Here is a 26306-nt window from a genome sequence, read left to right as displayed (position 1 = left end):
GCATCAGCTGCTTTATTTGATTTTACATTTAAACATTTTGCGGAAGTTGGACAATTCTGCCACAGCAAAGAAGACGAGAGGTTTCCACTCAGTGGAACCTCATCTGTCCGCCCTGGTTTTCAAACTGCACTTTTCTTTTCCCATGATTAGATGACACTGGTAGATATGTTTAGCATATTATTGTGCAGTGCAATATCATCAAAGAAACAACTGATCACATTTATATCACTTAATTCACTTTGAGAGACTTGGAATTTTAACTGATATTGATTCCAAGCATAAAGGTCAAAACAGAAGCAGAAAGTGCCCACAAGAACATGAGGATGGCATCTACTGGGACTCTGATAAATCATCAGGGCTGAATGAAATATCAAATGATATTTGCAAGGATGAGGTTATGGGGTCCACTTTGTGGAGGGTGGGTATGGGGACCCCCTAAAAAACCACTAAAGGGCATGTTATGTCACCTGAAAATCTATTAAAAAAAACATAACATAACATTGTATTTTATTTCATTTCATTTCATCTAAATTTGAAATTGAAAATCTTTTTTTACGCTGTTTTTATAAATGTAATTCTAAAGATTTTTTTTTTAAAGCACAGTGGACTGTCTGTGTTTGAAATGTGCATAAATAAAGCTGCTTTGCCTACATTTGTCATCAGTTAGTAAATATAAATCCTACTTATTACAACAATACTGTACTGTTTCTAGTTTTGCACTGCACATTGAAAATGTAACCAATGGTCTAATACCATGTTTTTATTTGAAATTCTTCATTATTTTATATAATACAATGCATTTCTTAAAACCAATTAGTGTGACCATTTAGCATACGTTAACAACTCCCTGCATATAGATTTCTAATCTCTGGGTATACTGTAATACTTACAGTACTGCAATGTACAGTATGTTATGCATGCTAAATGTTTTGCTACCCTGATTAAAGAGGGTTCTCTACTGCCAAAGAAAACACACACACACCTCGTCTTGGTGTTCTGTGTGGCAATCATCAATATCCACAACCTGTCTGCATTTTGGTGCGGCGACCCATCTATTCCCTGACGGCCTGCTTACTGTTGCACAAGCAATCGCCTACAGTCCATTTCATTTCATTTCTGGTTTAGTTCCATTCATTTTCTTTTGGACCCAAACCAAACAATGGCACGCAAACCAAACACGGTGAAAAGCTGTTTAGCATACTGTTTATGCGTTCCCCTTTATCCACACACCTGTGTGCCTGTGGCTGATTACCTTTATGCTTTCCCAAAGGCCAGGCTCCACCCAATGCTCAAACATAAAGCTGCAGATTAATTAGCATAAACAACATGGTATGTAAACATAACAAAGTGGTGTAATGGCTCCAACACAGAGGGTTTTTATGATCTGAGAAACGTGTAACCACGGTCTAAGTCATTAGAAATAAGTCATTAGAAATGAACGATAAAATGAACCTGTTCATGCCAATACCAGTGATCTTGAGTCACCACCTCCTACAGCAACAGCAACAACAACCACAACAACATTCTGTTGAACTACATGGCATTATTAAGTCATTTGGGGTCTGCTCAGACACATTTATACAAGGATACCTGGGCACTACTACATGCTTTGTTTCCCAAAATCACAGCCACAAAATGAGTAGTAGATAATAGTACACACAGTTGGATATACACTGCACTAAACACATTTCTGGTCATTAAAACCTGCTATGAATGACTTTTTTTTTTTTAATTTTTTTTTTTTTTAATTTGACAGACAGCAAGGTGAGAAAGGGGAAAGAGAAGCAGGAAATCATCACAGGCCAGATTCAAAACCTGGACTTCTGCATCAAGGCATGAACCTCTCAATATACAATGTGTCTGCGCCTGCTCTAGCCACTGATCCGACCTGTTGCCACCAATGATCAACTTTTCAAAGAAAACAGCAAATTTCTCTATTATTGAAAAAAAACATAAAAAAGTTAGTATTTAACATGTGTTACAGCAACTGTCACAATCACAACAGAAGCTCCCTCAGGCACCAAGCAGACACATGAACAACTTTTAACTAAACATTACTCAGGTTTCAGACTTTACTCAGCTTTTACAACAGAAGCAAGTTTCCATTTCACTAAACTGCAAACAGACCATAGTAGTCATCTGTGTGAAAGGGAAACTGTGGAATGACAATGTGCATTCATGGCTAAATGAACATTCTTCAGCAGTTGCTTCAGGTTGAAAACATCAGTAGCCTAAGTAAGATACTGTAAACTGAATTGAGTAAAGTTTTTTTTTAGTCAAACTACTGTTTCCAAGCTAAGAAATTAACTGTTATGCTCACACAAAACTATGCAAATTGAAATGTCTATATCTTTACCAATTAAATCATTCATTGTAAACCAAATTGTATTCTTCTACCAACTCCTTTCAGGCCAGTGAGGTGGATTCAGGGAAAAATTTGCTTGGATGCATGTTCAGCGTGCCAATAATCAATGTCCACAACCTGTCTGCATTTCGGTGCTGTGACCCATTTATTTTCCTCACGGCCTGCTAACCGTAGCACAAGCAATAGCCTACAGTCCATTTCATTTCATTTCTGATTTAGTTCCATTCATTTTCTTTGCACACACATCAAAGTATGACACGCAGACCTGACATGGTGAAAAGCTGTATTATTTTCCCTTTTTTCACACACCTGTGTGCCTGTTGCTGATTACCTTTATGCTCTTGGCTTTTTTTAGGCCACACTTCCCCAAGTGCTCAAACAAAAAACTGCAGATTACTTAGCATAACCAACATGGTATACAAACAAAACAAAGTGGTGCAATGGCTCCAACTCCAATGAAACAGCATTTTTTTCTCTGTTATGCTCCAGATTCCCAATCAGGTTTAATGCGAAGTAAATTGTTTTTAAGTCTTTAAGTCTGCAAGTATTTGCAATAAAAATCATAAAAATGTCATATTGACACACATGTTCTTGCTTTGTCCACCAGGGGTCAGGTTTTTACTAGATATTGCCATATCGGGGCTTATTTATTTTAAATATAATGTATGTCCTTAAAAGAGGGGTACAATGTACAATGGAACCAAACTATCTTTCTGTGTGAAGATACATTTGTAAATTTTAGGTCTATGAGTGTTTTCGACCATGTAGATGGAATGTATATTTCTTTCCATCTTTGTACCAGAATCCAGTTAAATTGTCCCCAATTTTTGGTAGCTTGTAAATAAAAATAATAATCCCCCCCCCCCCCCCCCAAAAAAAGGATGTTTTTTCACCATGACATGCCGATCAACTCAATACCCTGCCTAGTCACAACAATATAGTTTCTGTGTGCTGCTTTAAGCTAAACACATTGCAGTCCTGTGTGTACAGGCAGTAATAATAAAAGCGAGGTATTGCTGATGATGTCACGGCCGGGATGCCTGGCCCACGTGTAGGCAGCAGTTGGTTCCAGCTTCGGAGAGAGTCGACAACAACGGGACTGCGTAGCACAGGCGCAGTCAACTGCGTAACGTTAGCTAGAAAACTAATCCAACCAGTTTGGGATTATTGCTTCCAACCTTACCTCTGCCGTCGGACAGCGTGGGACACGTCCTCGCTCAAATTCGGCGCTGTTTTGATGTCACCTTGCGTCTCCCCCCCACCCCATTGACGATGATTTGCGAAGAAGATGCGCCTGTCTGAAATTTCCGTTGACCTTCTCCTCAGCTCAGCAGCATCGAAGTATTGTGAAGCGCTCCTGCCGCTGCCTCGCTTAACTTCCCTTTTCTCGCTAGGTGCTCTGACTGCCTTCTAGCCGCTACTCTTTGATTTCATTTTTAATCGATCAAGACCGAGGCAGATGCCCCTCGCTCTGTCATCCCGGCTTGTACTATGGTGGATTTTCCATCTCTCAGTCCTTACTGGCCTCTCATCCGCTTTCTGGTGCCTTTGGCGATCACCAATGTTGCCATCGACCTCGGGGAACAGGTAACGTTATCCTTTTGGTTTTGCTAGCGTTGTTTTTAGCTTAATGATGACAAGCTCATAGCTTTGCCTTTTGCTAGCAGCGGCTAACGGTTTTAAGGTAGTTTTTTTTTTATTGATTCCACCGCTGGGAGAATAATGTTCCAGTGTGTCAACCGCTGCTGTTGCCGAGCAGCAGTTTCTAAGCGCCAGAGCACACTGACACCGTTTGTCTGATTTACACTAAATCTTCCGAACCTTATTTCGTCAGTGTAAAGACGCTTGGCTTGTAGCTGGAGCTAATTTAGCTGGCAGGCTGAGAGGCACTGTAAGACCTCCATTAGGTTTGTATATACATTATTCAGGAGAGGAGTGGGAGGCCCTTGTTTATTCTGAGATTCTTTCGTCACTTCTGTCATCAAATGCATCGGGCTAACGTTACTGCGGATTTTATTTATAATCCAGCCAGTCCAAGAAAAGCAGCACACTACCTGCCTGTGATTTGACAATTGATAAATCAGTAAATCAGAATTAAGGCCTGTGTGTAGATCATGGCGGATCATGTACACAGATTAAACGCATTTTTGTTAGCTGTCATTTTCCTGCTTGGTCATTTCCTGTCCTTTCTCAGCAAAATGACTGGTCTGGTGGCTTGCCCTCTCCAAGGAGACTTTAAGCAGATAGTGTGAGAGTACCAAAAAAAAAAAAAAACACATTGTTGCTTGGAGATGTTAGGATTAGCTTATGTAATGTCTCTGTTAGCTGGTATAAATAGCACATAGCCATGCAAAGGAAAAGGGCAGCTGTAGTAGTGCATCTGAATGGAAATAAGTCTTAGATAAAGGGCTGTGGGTGTTTCCTGTGCAGACATGATGGTACGTAATGCTTTGCACTAGTCAAAGGTCCCATGTTTTTATTGTGTCTGTAAAGCATATGCAGTTATTCATTTAAATGCAAGGCTGTTGTGGAGCAGTATCTGGTCAGAGATAAAGTTAGGCTAAGTCATGGTCATGTGGGCTGCTCACACTGCCATACTGACTGCCCCCCTTCTCCCTCATGTGCTGTCTCATTCCCCTGACACTTCAACCTCTCCACACTAACCCCACACTATCTTTTCCAGGCCCTCAACAGGGGCATAGCCACAGTCAAAGAGGATGCAATAGAAATGCTGGCCAGCTATGGCCTGGCCTACTCCCTGATGAAGTTCTTCACCGGACCCATGAGCGACTTCAAGAATGTGGGTTTGGTGTTTGTCAACAGCAAGAGGGACCGGAGGAAGGCTGTGTTTTGCATGGTGACGGCCGGGGTCATCGCGTTCATCCTTCACATCTTGATAGGTGTGTGTTTAAGGATTGTTTGTGCACACTTGATAACATTCTGTGCTTAAACCGCATCCTGTAAAAGTGCAGTTTTTGGTATTTGTGGCACACCTTAAGTTTTATTATGGTAGCACCCTCTGACAGCTTTCTTTCTGGGGAAGATCACAATCGTCTGCTGCTGTAAACATTAAAAATAGGGTAGAAATTATCTCCTTAACCTCTACTCACCTGTAGTTTTCTCTTTTTTCCTTCTAGCCTACACAGATTTAGGATACTACATCATTAATAAGCTCCACCATGTGGACGAATCTGTGGGGCACAAGACAAGAAAGGCGTTCTTATACCTAGCTGCATTTCCATTGTTGGATGCAATGGTGAGTGTGCAGTATAGCAAGATTATTCCACATTAATAGTCAGACATTTTGTCATGCAATCATGGATTTAAACACATCTGACCTAGAAATTGCTGGGTTTTAATCTTCTGTCCATGCTGGCTCCAATTGATAGTGTATTCCTTGCTTCTAAGTCTAGCTCTCTTTCCTTATGTATAGCCTGTCATCCAGCTGTGGTTAAAAGAAATGCCCCAAATTGACTCTTTGTTTTTAGTTTAAAGCTTGGTGTCTTGGGATAACACTTCTGTCCATTGTTCTGTTTTGAAGGCGTGGATTCATGCAGGGATACTTCTCAAGCACAAGTACAGCCTCATAGTAGGCTCAGCCTCAATATCTGATGTTGTGGCCCAGGTAATTAGATACATCTTTTTTTAATTTAAGGCAGAAGGCAGTTGACAAATTGGAAGAAACTTTTGTAGTTGATTTTTGATGTTTATCTTCACTGTTCTTTCCTACAGATTGTGTTTGTGGCCATTCTCCTCCACAGTAACCTAGAATGTGTGGAGCCTTTACTTATCCCGATCCTTTCCCTGTATATGGGTGCCTTGGTGCGTTTCACCATTGTCGGTATGGGTTACTACTGTAAAATTCACGACAACATCCCAGACTCCAGTGGACTTGATGTGGGCGTAAGTGCTGCTTTTTTATTGTTAAATATGTTAGTTATTGTGAAAGTCTTCCACTGTAAGGAAAAAAGAAGCATAAAATAAGGGTATGGATCCGAACTACAGGGACAGCGGAGTTGGTTGAATTTTGTAATAACAAAATAAGTTTTCAAGATTGTCTTTAGTCTAAAACAATATCCAAAAATGTATTTAGGATATGTCTTGATCCCTGCAGGGCGATGCCACTATCAAAAAGATGCTGACTTTCTGGTGGCCCCTGGCCCTCATCCTGGCCACGCAGCGTATCAGCCGACCCATCGTCAACCTCTTTGTGTCTCGCGACCTCAAGGGGACCTCTGATGCCACAGAGGTGCGTATATCAGGAATTTAATTCACCACTCATATCTGAACTGTTCTCCTAGAAAGCATTTTCCTATCATTCTTTACATTGACAGTCATGTATGATTAGAAATACATCACTATATGTCATTTGCATTTAATCTGGATGTTATTATTGAGCCACAAACTACTTGATAGTAATACTAGTGTCATTACAGACTGTTGTTCAACATTGGACTCATTCTTCCCTCAAGTTATTGCAGATGAAAAGCCAGATGCTAACAAACTCCATCTGGAGCTTTCTGGCTTACAGCGACCCTAACTACTAGAGAATACATAAAGCTGTTTACCAGAATGAACTGGAAATCATTGACAACACTGACTGCCACTGGTTTAGGTGATTCACTACGTTCAAGTGGAACTCCAGGCATAATTGCACTGAGTGAAAACAATCCTACGTGGTCCTACTGTTCCTGCGTAAAGCCTGACAATGCCTGTTGTTGTTTGGGATACAATGACAAGCTCAAGGCTGTTATCCGATCCTAAACTTGTGAAAAACGCACGCCGCTTGGAAAGTGACACACGTGTTGCTTTCCTGTCTTCTACTGTTAGATAACGTTCATTCATTTAGCAGTGTGTGTGATGTGTGTGGTATTTTCAACATTAAAGGAGCGCTGTCACTGCCCGATTTGAGTCGACAGCAGCTTTGAGTTGCGCATGCTCAGAATTAAATAGTTTACGGCATAACGTATCGTACTGAAATTTGTGAAATCCATGAAATAATAAACTTTTCTTATTACAAACAATAACAGATGGAAATCATTTAAAAAATGCTTTAGCCATCTATGGTAGATTGCTAACTCAAATATGCACTTGACACCCATCAGTGTGACAACGTAATGCAGTTTTTGGCCATTTTTTTGCTGTTTTCTTGCTTTTTGGTCGCAGGTTTCTCTATAGAACTCCCCCTACACCTTCATAATAGATACTTGGCAGCTCCTCTGTTTACCTGTGTCTGACTCCTCGCTCGGTTAGTCTGTCGTTTCCTCTTTCTCTGTTTCTCCGACAGTGATTCCCTAGCTTTCCGCTTTTTTTTGCCAGCTCAGCCATGACGATAGTGTGAAAAACTCCATCATTACCTTTTTAGCCGGTTTCTGAATGGTGTGCAGCGCTATGAAGCAATTTTGCAAAAGTTGCGAGAGTGGTATTTCCGCTCCGAGGCACTGGGGGCAGCGTGACAACCACCCCCAAGCAATTAGAAAAAAGTCATACAACCATTCCAATGACTCCGAAGCTGTTCCGTTAAGGTACTTTACGGTTAAAACCCCCCGCTACAGTTCCCCTTTAAAGTGGTGGCGTCCTGATGACTTATATCTGCTCGTCTTTGTCATTCCAGGCTGTGGCTGTCCTCACGGCCACGTACCCTGTGGGTCACATGCCCTACGGTTGGTTAACCGAACTGAGAGCAGTGTACCCTGCCTTTGACAAGGTAATCCAAACTCCCATTACTAGTGTTTGTTGCAGTGGTAACAGTTTATCATTTACACCACTAATATTGCTCTCTTATGAACAGAACAATCCCAGCAACAAGATGAACGCCGGCACCCCTGTCACCAAGTCACATATCAAAAAGTTTACATCCTGCTGTGTAGCTCTGTCACTCTTGGTAAGATCTTTTTTTCAGGCATGTGATTTTACTCTCAGAATATAGAATGAAGTAGTTTAGAAAGAAAGTGAGGTTAACCGTTTGTTTTAATGGTCTGTGTGTACACGGGGCTGAACGTCTGGCTGGAATTTGAGGAAAAATGAATGCGGTTTCGAGGTGAAAAAATTAATTAAATGACAGAATATTATTTCAATTTTTGAAAATCCATCCATGGTTTTAGTCTACTATTAAACAAAACTGGTAAACAATTTTGGGCTCTTCTCAGATTTGAGGATTAACATCTGAGGAAAGTGAAAGTCGCAGCCTTTATGAGGTTTACTCAAATGAGAAAAACTAAATCCTCTTTGAAGGCTTGCTGTAGTGTAGCCACCATGTTATTCAAAGATCTAGACCGTCCCTGGTAGTTGATACAAATAGCATGATGTTCCAGTATTTACCTTCCTAATAAACCGTCCTACACTTGCAGTGTATTTGTGTACAGCCTGTGGTGTCCTTTGTTAAAAGGTGACCGCTGCTACACTAGGTGTCAGTTGTCCTACTGCAGTCCCCTACAAAAACCTCATATCCAAAGCAAGTCATTCTTGCATTAAAATCCCTGATCATACTGCAAACACCTGTGTATGTTTGACAGCAAATTATCTGGCTTGTTTTTTGCGGTTGTAAATCTATTTCTGCCCGTGCTGATAAAAAAGAAGAAGATAAAAACACAGCAGACAAAAAAACACCACCTCTTCTATGTTTACCTTTTTCTAATCCTGTTGTACCACAGATTAAAAGATACAGAGAGTAGGTCAGGGTTCACTTCCATGACTGGCGGAATCAGTCCAGTGTCACGCAGAAACAAGTTTGACAGCGCTTTGCCAAAGGCATTACTCAATGCCAAGGATTTGCCACTAAATCATTTCTGAACTCGACTGCTTTCTCCAAAACAAAGACAAAACTCAGGAGTTTTAGCAAATATCCTAGATAGAAGTTATTTATTCCTGGACAGCTGTACACTAAAGTTCAAAGGGATAGGTGTTCACAGCTTAGATGCATGCCGTACTTTTCCTTTACCGTCCTGTCGTGGTTTCAGGTTGCAGCGAGAAGGAGACACATTAGGGTGGAATTTGTGGAGAGACTAATGGGCTTTTGTTTCCCCCATAACACACCAACCCAAGTTTAAGAGCTTAATAAAATAGGCATTCACGTAAAACATATCAGTTTCCAGTTAACACATTCCAAAAGTCCCTCACAGGTGTACTTGGAAGCAATGAGTGCTGCAGACACACTTTTTACGCTGCTGCGACAGTGTTTTTGTTTTTCAGAAAAGAGTTTGAATAATAATGCCAACAGATCCGCTGAAACACTGAATCATCCAGACTCTCTGATCACATTTGCCTTCTACTTGACGTTTAAACAATTAAGTGATCTCCTAAAGTAAAAAGGAGCCATTGCACCAGTTAGTTGTCATAACAGGCTGGAAAAGAAAAACAGTAAGTTTGCGGCCAAGGTTGGGTCATGGAGGAGGAGGTGGTAGAAGAAGAGAGTGGCACACCAGCTGTGGAATCCCAGAATTGTAAACATGTATGTGAGGGTGTGTGCTTGAACTAGCATTACAGGCTGATGGCTATGTTCTGTAGCAGTCTTGTAAAATACAAGCTGACCCTGTCAGGGCTTGTTCTGGTTATGTGTGAAGGAAGACAACAGAATGAAAAACAGCAGAGGAGGCAGGCAAAAGTATATTTGCGAAAGGAACGGCGTAATGTTCTGTAACAACGAATTGAATCTTATAAAAACAGACTGAATTAAGGATGTCTCACCTTGGTTAGAGACACCGCCGCTGATTCAAGGAAGAAGGCGGTTTCACTTTAGAGGTGGTGAAATATTTATGGAATTACTCCGGCCAGGTTTTTACTCAATATTATAGAGCTTTCATCTTTAACAGTGTGTCATACATTCTTACATTTCTTATATTTTCTCTTCATTTTCTATGATGACAAAGAGAAGTCAACTCCAGACTTACAAAATATTCTTAACTATCCAAATCTGCCCTTACCCAGGTGTGCTGATGATCAGTCCAACTCAATCATAATTGTTTATTAGCATACATAATCTAATCATAAACACTAAATAAGAGCAGGTGTTGTGCCATGTGCAAATGCTCTGGCACATGCCCAAGAATGGGAGAGATGCCCCCAAACAGGATGCATAAAGAAAGAAACACCATTAAGCGGTTGTGTGGTCGACCTACTGTTAAACTTAATTTTTTTTGGATTGCCAAACTGGGTTTAAGGTTTCTCATTAAGGGTGCTCATTAAGATTGAAAACAGAACGATTTATGGTCAGATCAGACTAGTTTAAACTTTTGTTTAACATTCCCTAAAGTGCTTTTAATACAGTAATGGCTTTGAGATGCTTTGGTAATGTTGCATGGGCCTCTGCAACTGCTTCTAGAAACAATAATATTGTATAGTTGTGTGTTTGCTCACTCACATTTTATGTGAGCTTCAAAGGCCCACCTTCAATCCGAAACCCCCTTGAGTTAATGAACTAATGAAATGTAATGAGGCGTGCTGGGCGACTATTGTGGTGCAGCGAACACAGAAATTAATTTGTTTTTTGTTCATTTTGTGTCCAGCTTTGCTTTGTGGTGTTTTGGACTCCTCACATATCAGAGAAGATCCTGGTTGATGTCATCGGAGTGGAGTATGCTTTCGCTGAGCTGTGTGTGGTCCCGCTCAAAATTTTCTCCTTTTTTCCCGTGCCAGGTAAGACACTAGATGTTTCAGCTGCATTTTCCCTCCAGCTGTGGCTTTAGCCGGGGCGTAGCTCGGGCCAGTGGGGTGATGTTTCCGCTTTGTGTGTTTGCAGTGACGGTTCGGGCTCATTTGACTGGATGGCTTATGACCCTGAAAAAGACCTTTGTGCTGGCCCCCAGCTCAGTTCTCCGCATCATTGTCCTCATTACCAGTCTAGTTGTCCTGCCTTATATGGGGTAAGTCCACACTTCAGAGCACCATGTCAGGGTCACAAAGGTCAGCACTGTGACTCAGGCTTAGTGTGTTTTAGCATCCGGGATTGTGCATTATTCTGGTAAAATGTTCTTTTCTTTTCACCTCACAAGATCAAACAGGAGAATGATTCACTTCCACACTTCTAAAATAATCCTTTTGTATTTCAGGGTTCACGGGGCCACACTTGGTGTTGGTTCCCTCCTGGCGGGCTTCATAGGAGAGTCGACAATGGTTGCCATAGCAGCATGCTATGTTTATCGACAACAGGTGAGCACACTTGGGTTGAGGTCACTGCAAATGTGAAAGTCCACACCTTATTCTGTACTTTCTGCAAAACCCATCAGCCACCATGTTTAACCAGGCGTGTCCTTCACTTACTATGACCATCTAATGCTAGTTCTTTTTTTCCCAACCACCGTTAACAATGCTGTGGTTTTCATTTATTTTTGTGCCATCTCTGCAGAAAAATAATGAGATGTCTAATGAGCTGGTGGTGGAGGGCGAGGACTCTGCTCCAATGAGCGAGGTGTGCGCCAGGACTCAGATGGATGCCATTGAGGAGCTCCAGGAGGAGGAGGATGAGGAAGAACAGGAGTGAACTTTGACTGCAGGCGATGGTTAAGCCGACCTCTATGTGGAACTTGGCTGAAGAAGATACTGCCGAGTGTTACAGTGCTGGAGATGAGAGAGGACCCGAGTATGGTTTGGTTTCAGAGGTTCTCCTGTCAGACTAAGCTTTGGATAAGAGTGACGCGGTCTTCTTCACGTCGAGCTACACACCATTAAAACGCACACTGTAAAGAAAGCCATGCACCTCCAAGTGTTCATTCATCTGTGTAAATACCGTTTTGTCTTCCGACCTTATTAGTTTTTAATAGTTAGATCATTGCATCGGCCGGTGTAATGACCACTTTCATGTTTACTGGTAAACAAGGGAAAACACAGGAGAACAATTCCTCCTCAGCAAGAATGAAATGTCTGTCGAGTGGTAGTGGAGTTGCCAAAATACAGAGTTATGTTATTTTATGAAGATTAGGCAGCGAAGGCCTTGCTTGAATTCAAATACAGAAAGGTTGTGGGATTTGTTGGGTTGTGCAATCGTATTTTACATACAACGGTGTACAGATTGTTTTATATAGGTAATGCAATGTGTATATTTAATAGCCCAGAGGGGTCAGGAATCCCTCGTTATATCATTGCGTGTGGTAAAAAATACAATTATGATTGTTCACTTTTCATGCAGTCCATCTACTTTTGTTTTGCCAAGCATTTTCCTGGTAGTAGTCAGACTGTTGTGTGTATTGTATATACTGTATAGGCATTCTTATTTGGCAAATAAATTGCTTTATTACTAGCCCTTGTCTTTTGTTGACTATGGCTCAGACCCCACTGCTGTATGCGTAAAATAAAAGGTATTGCGAAATCAACCATTTTTCCCCCTAGAAATACTTGTAAAAAGGTAGCGCTTCTAAAAAAAACAAAAGTTCAGTCCACACATCATAGTAAAATCCATTGTATTCAACCATGTTTTAAAGATGGAGTCTACGAGGCCCCAAACAGACATAATATGTCATTTTCTGAAATGTTCTCATAAAATTTGGAAAAGCTACAACAAAAGAAAAATACCTTAGAAAATTGTACTTTGATTTTATCTAAATGCCATCCAAAAATCTGACATTCCTTGTTCCTGCTAATGGCGTAATCAATGTTTTACTGTTAATGTATCACCTTGAGATAATTGCCTCTTATCACTAATAACCAACATTCATTCTTATTGTGCATTATTTCTAAGGCAACATGGAGGACCAAGCAAGCATTTACTACTGAATCCAGTGGCTGGCACTGTTGCCAGTATTTGCAGCAACATTGGCATGTTTTTCCACTCAGAACAGCTTGGTTAAAGGCAACACCTTACACCACCCACCCACACACAGACACACTCACACACACACTTAATTTTAAATTGACTTTTTGACTAAATGAAACAGAATAAAATACACAAATTAAAGTGCCCAAATTCCAGTGTAAACACCAACATTTATGTTGGGACCTCCATTGAGTTTTGATCAGGATTTTAAAGAGAAAAATCTAAAACAAAAGAAGGTTGGTGAGAAAATCTGGGCATTTTTCTTCCCTGCCTTGAAGTCAAAATGACACCCTGCAAACTAATTTGGACTTAACTGAGATGACTACGCGATATCAGATGCACATATGTACATGTACTCAAATAGAAAACTCTGTATACAGTACAGTGTGTACAAAAGTGTGTAAACCACATCTTGTACAGGGTCTCAAATCAGCATATTTTTTTAAAGGAATAGTTTAATATTTTGGGAAATTGGCTTTTCCGCTTTCTTGCCGTGAGTTAGATCGATTAGATTCTAAAGTCTAAATATGAAGCTAACTATACCAAGCATCCCGTTGGCTTAGCGGTCTTTGTGTTAAGCTGGCCAGTGTTTCGTCTAATGCGCAGCAAGAAAGCAATTATCCCAAAATGTCAAACTATTCCTTCAATTGGCAAAAATGTATTCACCTTGATTGACCTGAGGAGTGTTTTGTTTGTATGGCAGGAGACTTCTCTGCAGTGGCAATCAGCTCGAGTTGAGCGGCTTGTGTAGTTCTTCTACAGCTTCAACAATTGGCACATTGTAGTGGCGGTCATCCTCAGTGACGAGGCACACGGACGGCCAGTCATCCTTATGGTCATCTGGGAAGTAGGTGATGAACTCCTCTGTGTCTGCCTTGTACAGTCTGTAAACTTGAATGGTGCACTGCAAGGCGTAGCCCAGCAGGAACATCTCCACCTGTACAACGGCACAAAGCAGGGAGATAATTGCACGGTTACAGAGGAGGAGAGATCAAAATACATGCTTTTCAAAAAGCACAATGTTTAATCAGCTGTTCAAGCACATGAAATGTATGGGTGGGGTTTCTTTATGAAAAGAGGGCCAGTAAAAGCTTCATTCCAAAGAGTGAAAATAACAATTAATTCACTCAGCGGCCTGTCCTTCCTGAAACCTCCTCACCCTTGGGGCTGAGATTTATTACAGCTCAACAGCACAAGCACAGGCATGTTTCACTGTTCAGTTCTCAGATTATGACGAGGCTACATTCTCATGACATCCAACAACAGTTGCTAAGTTACCAAGCGTGACAACAGTTTATTCAGCAGAAGTTTATTGCTGGATTCAAAAAGGGATGGAATATCCCAGCAGCTAGTTTCTAGCAAGTGTTGCCATAAAAGGGTTTATGTAAATGCTCCCTACCTGCTGGAAAACTACTTAATGTAGTCAGTACAACATATCTTTAAATGCCTGTCTAAGTGAGTCTGTGATTGGCTGGTCAACAAATAAAAAGCGGCCCAGGGTTTCTCCTACCTGCTCCAACCCGGCGCTGAGGCCCACGTGGCTGAGGTGGTTGGAGAGGAAGGAGCGCGGACAGTCAGATGAGTCCCGAGCAAACAGCAGCCAGCAGAAGAGCGGGATGTCTCCGCCACCCTGCATGCAGCTGTGCAGCTCCACCGCTCTGCTCAGCATCAGCAGCTTGAGCGCCTCCAGCAGCCGCAGCTCCTCTTCTCCTCCATGAAACACTCGCTCGCAAAGCTGCTGCCGCTCCACAGCGGAGGAGCAGTCCACTGCTGCCTGCCACTAGAAACAAATTGGTGAAATTAATCAATATCTATTTTGATGAGCATGTAATCATTTAAGTCATTTATCAGGTATAAATTGCTAACATTTGCTGCTTATGGCTTTACAAACGGGAAGATTTGCTGCAGTTTTGTTTGCTTTCACTTTAAACTTTTATTTTCAGACAGTCTTTCTGATGGGCTATTGAATTTCTATTTTCCCTTTTCCCTGCATAAATAGTGGCTTCAGGAATTAGTCAGATCCCTTCATTTTTTTGCAAACTTTATTGAGCTGTCATTGTGAATTATCTACACCCAAAAATCAAAAATGACAAAGTGAAAACCTTATTTTGAGACATTTTTTGCCAATGTAGTAAAAACTGAAATCTCATTGACCCGTTGTTCTGGCATTTTAAATTGTGGTCTGGTGCATCCTGTTTGCTTTAATTATTCTTGGGATGTGTCTTGAACGTCATGGGCGTCCACCTGTGGTAAACTGAATAGATTGGAGATCATTTATAAAAGGCACACACCTGTGTATGTGGTCCCAGGATTCTCACTGCTTGTCAGGGCAAATTAATCCATTTACAATTACATCTACAACACCAAGTGTTCAAACACTGAAGGGGTCTGAATACATTCTGAAACCACTGTTAGTGCACATAAACCAGAGTAACACAAGAGAGTCTATTTAATGTATAGAATCAATAATGTTGGACACCAAACCAGCACACAGCTACCTCCCATGAAGCAAAAGAAGTCCGACTTAAATAAAAAACGTGTTCAGTAAGCACCAGAATACCTCACAAGCTATCAGTGGCAGTGGTCCACTATAAATCCTGCTTGGGGCCTTATACGGTTATAATAAAGAGGCACTGGGGTTTTAACAGCTGAAACAACAGTTTATTTGAGGCTGATCAGGGATCATCGATCCCTTTAAATCCTTTGGAGCATTACTAGGCTGTGTTAAATGGCACAAAGACAGAGCAGTGCAGCATTTAGAAGACTACCTCCCTTTACATACGGTACCAATCACATCAAAAAGCTCTGTGGATGAATATCAATAGCCTCAGTGTCCACTGATAGCATGCATATAGTGCTGTAGTTCACTTGCTCGGTCTTTGAAATAATTTCTCACTGTACGCATGTTTCTGAACAGATTTGCAGCCAGTACCGTATTTCGGAGAAGCTCCATGTAGCCATGCAGCTGCACAGCGGCATCTTCTGTCCGATCTCCCTGCAGGCATTCTCCCCGAAATGTCCACTGACTTATCAGACCTTCCTGGTTCTCAAGTTGCTTCAGGAGCTGCAATCAAAATGCTAAGATGAGATTTCAGCTGTGTTCAAATGACGCACCGGCAGTTTTAAAACATAAACATTAAAAAAAAAGTTATCAGAAAATATAGAAAAGCCACAAAACAAAAATCCAAAGTCTGTGCTGTAATGGTCATGTGTGATTACCAGTTTGCAAAACCCCGTGAGTCCCTGAACAGCAAAACCATGGCTAGGCATGACTGGGCTGTCAATCTAATGTTCAAAAGCTGTTTAAAGAGTTTGAAGAATGATGTCCTTTTTGAAGTCTTTCCACAAAAAACAGAAACACAACAGCAAACGAGTAAAGAATGAATTAAACAGCGTGTAAATTTGCTCTAAGGGAAGCTCAATTCTGACCCCGGCTAAGTAGCTTACTACCTACTGTACAGTTTATTAATTTTGCCTCAGACATGTTGCTTAAATCTGTCTTTTAACACAATATATTGTCAATGCATTTAGTCATCAGGACTCTCATTGTAAAGTCACCTAGCACTAGAAACAAAGTCAACAAGAGACCACATATTTAAATCCCAGGGCTAGCTAGCTGACGTGAGCTTTATTGAATTAAACTGCCTAACTGCTATGGTTGTTGACTAAGGGGCATGGGGCTAAGGCAACAGTCAACTGATACCATGTCCTCCTGCAGCCATGCAGGCAGCTGGGTGCTGTGGGAGAGCACCTGGAACAGCGTGGCTCTGAGGGCACAGTAGTTGTCCCCCCGGACTCTCCTCACGCTGCCAAACCTCTGAGACATCTCTTTATAACCCTGCAGCAGCAAACCGGAACACAACAGGAAGTCTTTTAGCCATTCACGTGAAAAAAACAACAACAACAACAAAAACTCACTAATGAGTTTGTGAAGCATTACAGACACCAACCTTTCTAATGAGAACACTTTTGGCAGTATTTCCTTTCCACTCTCGCTCACTGTAAAACAGAATATCAACCGCCGGGGCCAAACTGCATCGGTCCTCCACCTTTAAAACTGAGAAAGACCGAGGACCGCAAGAGGAAATTATGGACAAAATAAAATGACCACGGTTTATATTTTACAAAACAAAAGTTGTTGTATGAAATCTCTAATGCAATTTCAGTACATAGATGTGTGATTGTGTGTACTGACACGCAGTTTCAGGTGACGATGACAGCTCCTCGGCTCCTCTGTACAGGTCTTCTTCACTAAAAAAGGAATAAGACACTCACTCTATAAGTGTAATACCTAATGCATAAGGCTGGCTTTTTCTTATTGTCAACAAGTCAAAAGACCAAAACCAACAACATTGTTGTGTATACAAAGCCTGATAGATCTTCATCCTCTGTGCTGTAGAGCTCCATTGTGGTCCCAAAACTATTAAAAACATCAATGATCCACAGTGTTGCACTGGATGACATGTTCCTTCATTTCAATGAACATGGGTTAATCCCACAAATACCATCCTGCTGCTGTAAATACTCCCTAGAGCACTAAATAGGTATTATTCCGCAGCTGAAAACAGTCCTCAATGAATACAATGTGGACTTCTTTTTGAGTAACGTTTTCTAAAAACCATAGTGCTAACATATTTTAAGAAATGACTTAGCCTTTAAAAACAAAAGAAAAAAGAAAATATACTGCATGTTTGTCGCACATGTTTGAAGAGTTACGTCTCCAGTAGGATCAAATGAGCCGAGTGCCACATGGTGTAGAAGTATGGATAGACAAACAACTACATGGGTGGTTTTAATCTTTATATGGAATTTGTTGACAATAAAAAATTACTTACAGAAATCAACCTTATCCTTTAAACTCACAAAAACAAAGTTCTATTGCTATTTCTTAATCATTCCTTTTACTCCAAACCATGACAATAAACACCAAAAACTCATCATCCCATCACAAATTACTTGGTAGTGTAGCCGTATGCTCACACAGAAATTAAAACCAATATCACTTGTTTAACGATGTCTCTGGGGATGATGTGTAAGATCTTTTAAAGTTGAAGATTGAAGACATGGTACTACTGAAGGTCTACATTGCCACACAGTTCTGAACAATCCCTTCCTGTGTCGCAGTTCAACATCTTCTTTCAAAATTCCAAAATCATTATTCCACTCCAACCTAATCTTTCTATGGATAAAACGCATAATGTGATGTTCACTCTATACGGCCACTAAAAAAAAAAGGATCATTACAAACCTGTTCCCCAGGCCATCTTCAGCAGAGTCCTCCTTCTCTGTGACAGGTATCCCATCGGCCTTTCCTTCCGTGGGTGTACTCGCTGCCAGCTGCTCCTCTTTTGCAGTTACCTCCTGAATCTCAGAATCTTTCCCAGGCTGAGTCTCGGCCTCTGTGGGATTCTTCTCCGCCTCCTTCTTAATGTCATCGTTCTCCTTTGCTTTGGGAACATCTCTATCTTTCTCCTGCCCTTTAGGCATCATTTCCTCTCCAATATCCTGTTTGAGGTCCTCCAAGGAACTGACCTCCTTTGAGCTCGTAGCTGTACAACCAAGATCGGGCTTTGCATCCTGATCCAACTTTGAGCTGGAAAGAGAATACACATTTGGTGCCTTCCCTGCTTTGTATGTATGAATCAAACATTTACTTTTGATGTCAAACTAATTTTAAATAGTATTAAAAAAGTATTAAATGTGCCACCCGAATGACTTTAAATATCATGAAACATTTTCAGTTATACATATATTGTGAAAAAAGAATATAAGAAGGAATGAGAAAGAACAGAAGAAAAGGGATGCGCAGACAGACAATAACTTTGCTAAATCAACCAGCTGTGGTGTGTATACGCCCCCTACTGGTCATAGGGAGGCTCTGAAAAAATAACTATTACACAGTTTATGTAAACAAGCATCTTATTTTGATATCACAAACTTTGAACCTACTGACCTCCTGCTACCGGCGCTTGTGGCCTCTGGCTCCCCATCACAGTCGGCGGAGTCTCGTTCCTCAACACAACGGTCGGGTCCCGTGGGCTCTGATTCAGGAGAAGACTCACAGACTTCGTGGAGGTGTACGACATCAGGACCGGCCTCTTTGCACATTGAATAATTCTCTTTTTCTGAATCCTCTGTCACAGCACTAAACAGAACGAGAGGAAAAATATATTGATTACAGTACAGCAGGGACTCAGTCTGCTAATGCACATCACATTTTGGTGCTGGTGATTTTCATATGGGGCTGGCTAAAACCTTGTTGGGGGGTGCCAAAAATTCCTCAATGCAGAAAAAAAACCTGCACTGGTCTATAAGTGTCAGATTTAGCATTTGCTTTACAGTATATTGTTTTTTAGACATCATTAAAAAACATTTTCAAAATGTGAAAATGTAAACTGAATGGTCTATGAGCAAAAAGAATATTAACGTATTGTTCAGCCCTAATTCCAATCCAATTCAACCTCATGGTATGTTGCAATGTTTTACATCCTAAATATCAACAGAAACCTTACAGTTTGACTTGACATGTGACTCACCAGCTCGGAGACGCTTTGCCGCTCTCCTGACTGACCCCCACGATGGACGACACCTGACAAGCTGCTGCAGCGAGCGGACTGTTCGGCACAGATAACACTTGATTGTTTTGAGGAGACTTCCCTGATGGCTCGACTACAGCGTTTTCAATTGTGACTTTAGAGCCCACTTCATCATCATGTGCAGTGACCAATGTATTGTGCTCTCTTGTTGTGTTTGTCTCAGTATGGTTTTCAGAGCAAACTGCCTCTGCTGTTAGAGAGCTGCTGTCAGGGATTTTGTCCTGCAATGAGGCTGGGTTTTCTTCTTTTGATGCCTCCCAGACAGCTGAGGTGTGTTCTTTCTGTGCAGAGTAAAAATGGCATTGAACGAGTTGTCCACTGACTGCAGGACGGTCGTCCACACCTTCATCTTCTGCTCTGGTGGAGTTTTCTTTGAGTTTAGACTTTTTGTTGGAGGAAGGCGTTGCTGTTTGTAAGACCGCCTTCTGATAGGGTCCATTCTCGTCAATGTTATTACGCTTCATCTCTGCAACCTCAGGACTCTGCTTCACCTGCACAGCCTCCTCCACCTTTATATCGGCCTCTTCGGGCACTTTCCTGAGTGACATAACACAGACACAGAGCAATGTCATTTTATACAACAAAAATCCTTCAAACCCAAGCTTTGATATTTTGAGTACAATAGCCTTTTCATGAATAAGAACAACCCAGAGTAGACATGTGCTCCCAGATAACATTTTTGCTGCATGATATCTCAATATTCTTTCTGCAATGGAAGTAAGGAAATCTATATGTAGTATGTCATCTTTATGTAGTACCTCTGCGCTAAACACTAGTGTGTGAAATGACAAACACGCCCTTAAGACCTGGAAGTCCCCTTGCTCTTTTTAAGACCTCAGCAACACTCAGCACAGTGATTTGGTCACAACACACCCTACACAAACCTTAGGGGGAAAACCTAAATGCCATCCAGCAGTGGGTCATATGTTTACAGGAAAATTTATGATCTTGCATTGTCTACTTTCTGTCCAAAAAGATGTGAAAAAAAAAGTGAAACCCGGCGGAATTTCTGAATCTCAATCTGGAAAAAAAGGTAATGGAAGAAATAGTGAATGTGTACCATGAAGTCACTGATGTAAATTTACATGATTTTTGTCAACTGTATCATGTCAGAGCCATACAAAATGCTCAGGGCATCTTACTGGACTCCCAGAGATTTAATCTGCCAGAGATTTAATCTGCTTCTATCAGACAATATGAGGTCTTCTATTCCATTGGTTACTGGCTTATCAAACAAAATGTGGTTTGGTCTGTTAGCAGCTGTGGATGCAACAGGCTGTCCTCCTGATTTCTGGCTTTTTTCTTTATGGCAACTTTCTAAACGGGGGTTTGGCAAAAGTAACAATGCCAGCAAGGAGTGTGTACTGTTTGGATGTCATAAATAACGATGATGTAACAGAATAACAGGCATAAAATAGAATTTAAAAAATAAATCTGTGAAGTTTGCCTGAGTTAAAACTGGCTGTGGGTGTCACTAAACCCCAAAAAAGGGAACAATTACTGCAATTGTTATCTCACCTTATGTCATCTTTTTTAGGACTACAGTTGCCAACCACAAGTGTTTCACTTGTAGGCCCAGTGGCCTTCGGGTCATCTTCCAGCAAACCACTTCTTTCCTCCACACTGCCGCAGGGACTCTCAGGGCGACAGCAACAGTTCCCCATCGGCTCGCTCCCTCTTCTTGGGAGGTCAGACAGGTTGTAGGCTGAAAAGTGACCTCGTCCCAAACAACAACCAGCGACCGGATGAGTCGCTGAAGCCTAAGGATTTCAGGAGTCCATGATGATGAGGGTCATGCTGCTGCTAAAGCCAGGGAGCAACCACGTTTGTCTTGTTTGTTATAGAGTCGATACTTAAAAGCACAATGCGCAACATCACTAAAGGGATGAGTGAAAACACTATTACCTGTGTAGTATAAAATGTTACAATGAATCATGGGACCCAACAGATTCGGTAACTTAAATTTTGGTTATGTTGCCAACGCAAATCTTTTTTTTTTCTCTAATCACATACTATATTATGATACAATGGTGATAGAGTGGATACTCTCTATGTATCAAAATATTATGTGGTCACATTTATTTGATCAACATCTACCAACATTTCTGACACTGTGTAAACAATAAAAGGTCACAATTGTTGGTAAAACCTACTGAAATACAATATCTAAAACACGTTTGCAGTGGCATTATAAAACAAATTGTAATTCGGGTCACATAATTAGGTGTAACATCTGGTAATGTACAGCATTTAGTGTAAAAGATAGCTTAAATCATAGCTAACGTTGAACCCTGGTAACACAAATTACACACAAAAACGTTACACCATGTCAATACAATACAACGTAACGGAAGTAACGACAATGACAGCAAGTTTCACACTGCACATTCAGCTGTCACTACCATATTAACAAAGACAGAAAAACATACCTCGATTGAGTTAATTTAGAGACAAACTCCGACAGCTTGTCACCATGTAGCTCATATTCCAGTTTCACTTTTGGTTAGCTGGAAAACATGCTTAAGTTAGCTAGCCAGCTAGCTGAGATAAACTTAAAATATAAACATGCGCTACTAAATACAGATTGCCGCCCATGAAAATCACTGTTGCTGCGCTGGTTGCCTTCTATAATCACTATACCAGTATCGTTTATTGCGTTATATTTCTTAATAACGGGTATTTACTGTATTTTATAGGGAACATATGTTGGTACGGACCTCTAGCATAGCCGGAGCAGCAGGTCACGGCTCGGTCCGAGCGCATGACGTCATACTCATTGACGCCGGGTGTGCGTATGCTGCGTTCGGGTGCTCCTCGGAAACTCGCAACTCCACGTTAACCCCTGATTTATTTTGACATATAAACAAAAATATAATACTAAAACAATTAGTGGATTGGACGTGTAGTCAAAAGGTTAATTGACAACATACGATTATGCATATCAAACCAAGATGCTCTGTTTCCAGCTTGTCAAATTTGATGATTTGCTGCTTTTCTATGTTTTTAATGATTTTTAAATTTAATGTTTTTTTGGACTGTTGGTCATACTACAGCAGTATTAGACGTCACTTGATTAAAAAATATATAGTTCTGAAAATACACATCAACATGAATCCAACATGTTATTAGCAAACTTAAACCGTACTAACCCTAACCTTCATCTTTTTTAAATAAATCCTTTACAAAACATTGATGATAGATTTACTGTCATCCCTGGCTTATAGGTTAGGTACCCGCTTATACTAGTGCTGCCCCTTTATTACCCATGACCACAATTGTGCCCAAGACTTTTGCATCCCATCACAAAAAAATGTGTTCATGAAACAAAATGCGACAGCATCATACGCTATATAAAGCTTTACCCTAACGGGGGGTTTTCTAAACTCTGCCAATCTGGTAATAGGAAGATTATAACAAATCTTCCTTGTGGCTGTGTGGAAATGCCAAATCATATCCTAGAAGTTTAATTAAATGAATGGCAATTCTTAATTACAAAAAATATACATTGCCAATAATGAACAAGGGGTAAAATAAAAAATGTATTTAGTTGGGCAACAAAATAGACGTGAGAAAAGAAATGCAGCAAAATAAAGAAAATCCATTTTAATTTTCATTAAACAACATTCAACCATCTTATACAAATTATGAATGCTGAATTCTATTTTACATTATTTACATCAAAAGCACTTCTTTGCCGTGTATAATAAGTTCACACTAAAACCTGTTTTGTTTTATAAGTCATGTGCTAATCCAAATATTGTCCATCCGCTGTGATTGTGATCTTCCAACACTAGGCCTGCATGTTGTTTAGCTCCTGTATGTGACAGACCAGCTCCTGTGGCAGCCCGAGCTGCGACACTAGATCTATGCAGTGCTGCACCAGGTGGTTAAGGCTTTCACTTGTGCTGGAGGAGCAGTTGGTGGACCTAGAACAGAGCTTATGTTGCTGGTGAGGAATGTACAGGTCAATATCTTCTCCTTTCTTGCAGTTGTCCGTTTCCTTACATCCCTCTCCCCCACAGCAGCCTGGACCTGCCTGCTCAACCTCCAGATCCTCCATGCTCTCAGAGACGGAGCTCACGCTGGGAGGAGGATTCTCCAAAGCCCTCTTGATGCCTTCCATTATTGTGTCTTCATGCTGTGAAACCCGCTGCAGGAGGTCCTTCACAGAGGCTAGGATGGGGCTTTGCGGATGTTGGATCTGGCACCAGCACAATATAGCACTGTGACGTGAGACACAAAGAGGCAACAGTGTCGGATACAATGGCACAGAGAAGGGACTGGGACCAGCTTCAACTGGACAGAAAAGAGTCTTCAATAATGACCAGAACAAAAGAGGCTCATGAAGTTTCTGGGCAAAAAACAAAAAAACAAAAAGAGTGTATTTTTTTTTAAAGCGTGTTTTTTAAAAGAGTAAATAGAGGGGCAGGGGAAAAAAAAGAGCGAAAAGAATACCCGACCTGAGTGTCCAAAGCACAGAGGTTTGAAAACTGACCAAAAGCTGCTCAAATCACTTAAAAAAAAAAAAAAAAACATTAATTACTAGTTCTGATTTAAACCCTGATTTTAAATTGCTTGAATGTGACAATTTTTGTTTTTTAAAGATATTTGACTTCTTGTTGAATAAAAGAAAAGCTTTTGTAGAAAAGCATGTTTGTATTCCCCAAAGTATGGTGCTGAAAAAAAAAAAAAAATCAAGATTTAACTTACAGTCACCACTCTGTCATTTCTATAGATAGGTTAACAGCTCAAAATGTATAGGTATTATACCATGTATCTGCTCAGGTAGGTTATTTAAGACTGAAGTTGTTAATATGTATGGCTTGTCAACCCCTTAAAATATGACCTTCTACCACAGACTGAGACCTTAATGTGAACAGGAATTATGAGCTGTAGCTCAGTCCGTGGGGAAGCAGAGGTCGTTGGTTTAAGTCTCAAGTATGGCGTGCGGACCGGCAGCTGAAAAGGTGCCAGTTCGTTTCCTTGGCACTGACGAGATGCCCTTGAGCAAGGCACCAAACCCCCTTTCATCTTTTTTAACCCTGCGCGACCCCCTGAATTGCCCAACAACATTGACAATTTAGTTTAGATTACTCAATTCGACTTTTTAAAAAAGGTATAAAAAAGTGAAAGTGTTAAGTATTTTACGAAGAATATTGGAACATCAAAACTGTATATAATTTCGCATACCCTTTAATCATATTGGGAGCCGATTAGTACATAGTTACATCCACTGTCTGGACTCAACCTAAATCTTGTATATAGGATAAATGACATGAGGGTTTACCTTACAATTCCTTTGAGTCGGCCTGAAGCGACAGTCTGAGCTGCTCCTTCCCTGAAGCCGAGGTTAAAGCCGGCCTGCAGCGAGGCCTCCTCCCCGGCATCAGCTCCGTCTACAAAACCGTCCTGTCCACACCGGTCAGGAGAGGAAAAGGCTCACATTAACAGGGCTAGCTCAGCTTTACACCTCTGTTACACAACGATAATAACACACACACACACACACACACACACACACACACACACACACACACACACACACACACACACACACACACACACACACACACACACACACACACACACACACACACACACACACACACACGATCGTTTTATATATACAACACGCACGCTACATTAGCTTTAAACGTTACCTTGATTCGCTTCCTCATATTGGAGACCCACTCTCTACTCTGCAAACTAAGCTCGTCCGCATTCTCGTCAAACACATCTACGCTGTTCGAAACCGCTTTAGCCCAAGACATAATTATACTAAGATAAAACTTGTTTTTAAAAAGTAAATTCCTCGCTAACGGACAACACTGCGTGGCTTGGATGTAGCCATGTAGCACATTCTACAGCTTCTTTAGTCTTCGTGGCGGACTATAAACCAACGTTAAACTCGCCTGTCGCCACCTACTGTACCGGAGGGTGTACCACACGACTTTAAACAGCCACTTATACAATTATAAAACAAACAAAAATAACAACAACTTCATAAATATTATCTCTTTCCAAAGACTGTTGAAACTATAAACTCACCCTGACAGAGTAAGACTTTTACATTTTTACTTTAAATCTCTACCCTTATTGTCGTTTTTTGAGATTTCCTGCCAAGATGTCATAATTTGATGATGACATTTTGCTCTGACTTGCCTCAGCAGCTATGAAGAGCATCATGGAATGTGGTGGTACATCATTGTAAATGTTGTTCAGTACAGTTGTTTGATTCAAAACATATAGCCCATTACATATACATTTTTACAGTCAATTTTTTTTATTTTCTATTTGTTCTTCTTGACATTGGCAATACTTGCTTTTTTGATTCTTTATGTTCTGTTTTGTTATGCAGCAAAACACAAAGTAAATTCCTTGAATATGAAAACCTCATATGTTTTTTTTTCCTGCTCCCATTCCAAAATCGTTTTGGTTTGGCATTCACTAATGTATCTCTTTAAAACATGACAAACATTTGTTATTGCAATATTTCCGTTCTATATTTCTGTTCTTGACTTAAAACACATGTCATATTTTTAAATTCTGACAACATCAATTTAAATATTATCCAACGTAACAAACATGGCCAATTCTA

General features: G+C 40.8%; 3 protein-coding genes across 7 annotated transcripts; 1 reads left to right on the top strand and 2 right to left on the bottom strand.

Annotated features, from left to right (window-relative positions):
- The first annotated feature begins 3856 nt into the window (after positions 1-3856).
- ankha (ANKH inorganic pyrophosphate transport regulator a) lies at positions 3857-12050 on the top strand. 2 transcript variants are annotated; one of them, XM_034861769.1, is made up of 12 exons: positions 3857-3952; positions 5049-5265; positions 5503-5621; positions 5907-5990; positions 6098-6268; positions 6480-6614; positions 7980-8072; positions 8157-8249; positions 10870-10999; positions 11103-11226; positions 11413-11512; positions 11709-12050. In XM_034861769.1, exons 1-12 carry the CDS (start codon positions 3857-3859, stop codon positions 11841-11843), a joined length of 1497 nt encoding a protein of 498 aa, XP_034717660.1. In that variant the 3' UTR covers positions 11844-12050. The 2 variants fall into 2 exon arrangements, with proteins under 2 accessions (XP_034717660.1, XP_034717661.1); XM_034861770.1 differs by lacking the exon at positions 3857-3952 and adding an exon at positions 4022-4272.
- A 149-nt stretch (positions 12051-12199) lies between these two features.
- On the bottom strand, positions 12200-22478 carry LOC117937668. Of its 4 annotated transcripts, none has more exons than XM_034861764.1 (11): positions 22138-22478; positions 21227-21511; positions 19649-20245; positions 19066-19257; positions 18361-18705; positions 17308-17363; positions 17063-17169; positions 16816-16950; positions 16045-16176; positions 14623-14892; positions 12200-14049 (listed from the first exon to the last, which is right to left on the bottom strand). In XM_034861764.1, exons 2-11 carry the CDS (start codon positions 21370-21372, stop codon positions 13837-13839), a joined length of 2193 nt encoding a protein of 730 aa, XP_034717655.1. In that variant the 5' UTR covers positions 21373-21511; positions 22138-22478; the 3' UTR covers positions 12200-13836. The 4 variants fall into 4 exon arrangements, with proteins under 4 accessions (XP_034717655.1, XP_034717656.1, XP_034717657.1 ...); XM_034861765.1 differs by having other exon boundaries at positions 21227-21508; XM_034861766.1 differs by having other exon boundaries at positions 21227-21468.
- An 808-nt stretch (positions 22479-23286) lies between these two features.
- Positions 23287-25592, bottom strand: otulina (OTU deubiquitinase with linear linkage specificity a). Its single transcript, XM_034861771.1, has 3 exons — positions 25369-25592; positions 24996-25117; positions 23287-23931 (listed from the first exon to the last, which is right to left on the bottom strand). The coding sequence occupies exons 1-3, from the start codon at positions 25477-25479 to the stop codon at positions 23499-23501; spliced, it is 666 nt and encodes a 221-aa protein (XP_034717662.1). The 5' UTR covers positions 25480-25592; the 3' UTR covers positions 23287-23498.
- Between the last annotated feature and the right edge of the window lie 714 nt (positions 25593-26306).

This window comes from Etheostoma cragini, chromosome 22 (genome assembly GCF_013103735.1).
Source record: "Etheostoma cragini isolate CJK2018 chromosome 22, CSU_Ecrag_1.0, whole genome shotgun sequence".
In the NCBI taxonomy this organism is placed as follows: domain Eukaryota; kingdom Metazoa; phylum Chordata; class Actinopteri; order Perciformes; family Percidae; genus Etheostoma; species Etheostoma cragini.
This window is presented reverse-complemented; position numbering and strand designations above follow the sequence as displayed.

Excerpts from the sequence above, each read along its gene's own strand:
- LOC117937668 (XM_034861764.1), bottom strand. The coding sequence starts at position 21,372 with ATGGGGAACTGTTGCTGTCGCCCTGAGAGTCCCTGCGGCAGTGTGGAG. Across the intron at positions 18,706-19,065 it reads ACAAGCGCCGGTAGCAGGAG|CTCAAAGTTGGATCAGGATG; the intron begins GTCAGTAGGTTC and ends TTCTCTTTCCAG. Across the intron at positions 17,170-17,307 it reads ATCGTCACCTGAAACTGCGT|TTTTAAAGGTGGAGGACCGA; the intron begins GTCAGTACACAC and ends GGTCTTTCTCAG.
- otulina (XM_034861771.1), bottom strand. The coding sequence starts at position 25,479 with ATGTCTTGGGCTAAAGCGGTTTCGAACAGCGTAGATGTGTTTGACGAG. Across the intron at positions 25,118-25,368 it reads ATATGAGGAAGCGAATCAAG|GACGGTTTTGTAGACGGAGC; the intron begins GTAACGTTTAAA and ends CGGTGTGGACAG. Across the intron at positions 23,932-24,995 it reads CGACTCAAAGGAATTGTAAG|TGCTATATTGTGCTGGTGCC; the intron begins GTAAACCCTCAT and ends CTCACGTCACAG.
- ankha (XM_034861769.1), top strand. The coding sequence starts at position 3,857 with ATGGTGGATTTTCCATCTCTCAGTCCTTACTGGCCTCTCATCCGCTTT. Across the intron at positions 3,953-5,048 it reads CCATCGACCTCGGGGAACAG|GCCCTCAACAGGGGCATAGC; the intron begins GTAACGTTATCC and ends TATCTTTTCCAG. Across the intron at positions 5,266-5,502 it reads CATCCTTCACATCTTGATAG|CCTACACAGATTTAGGATAC; the intron begins GTGTGTGTTTAA and ends TTTTCCTTCTAG.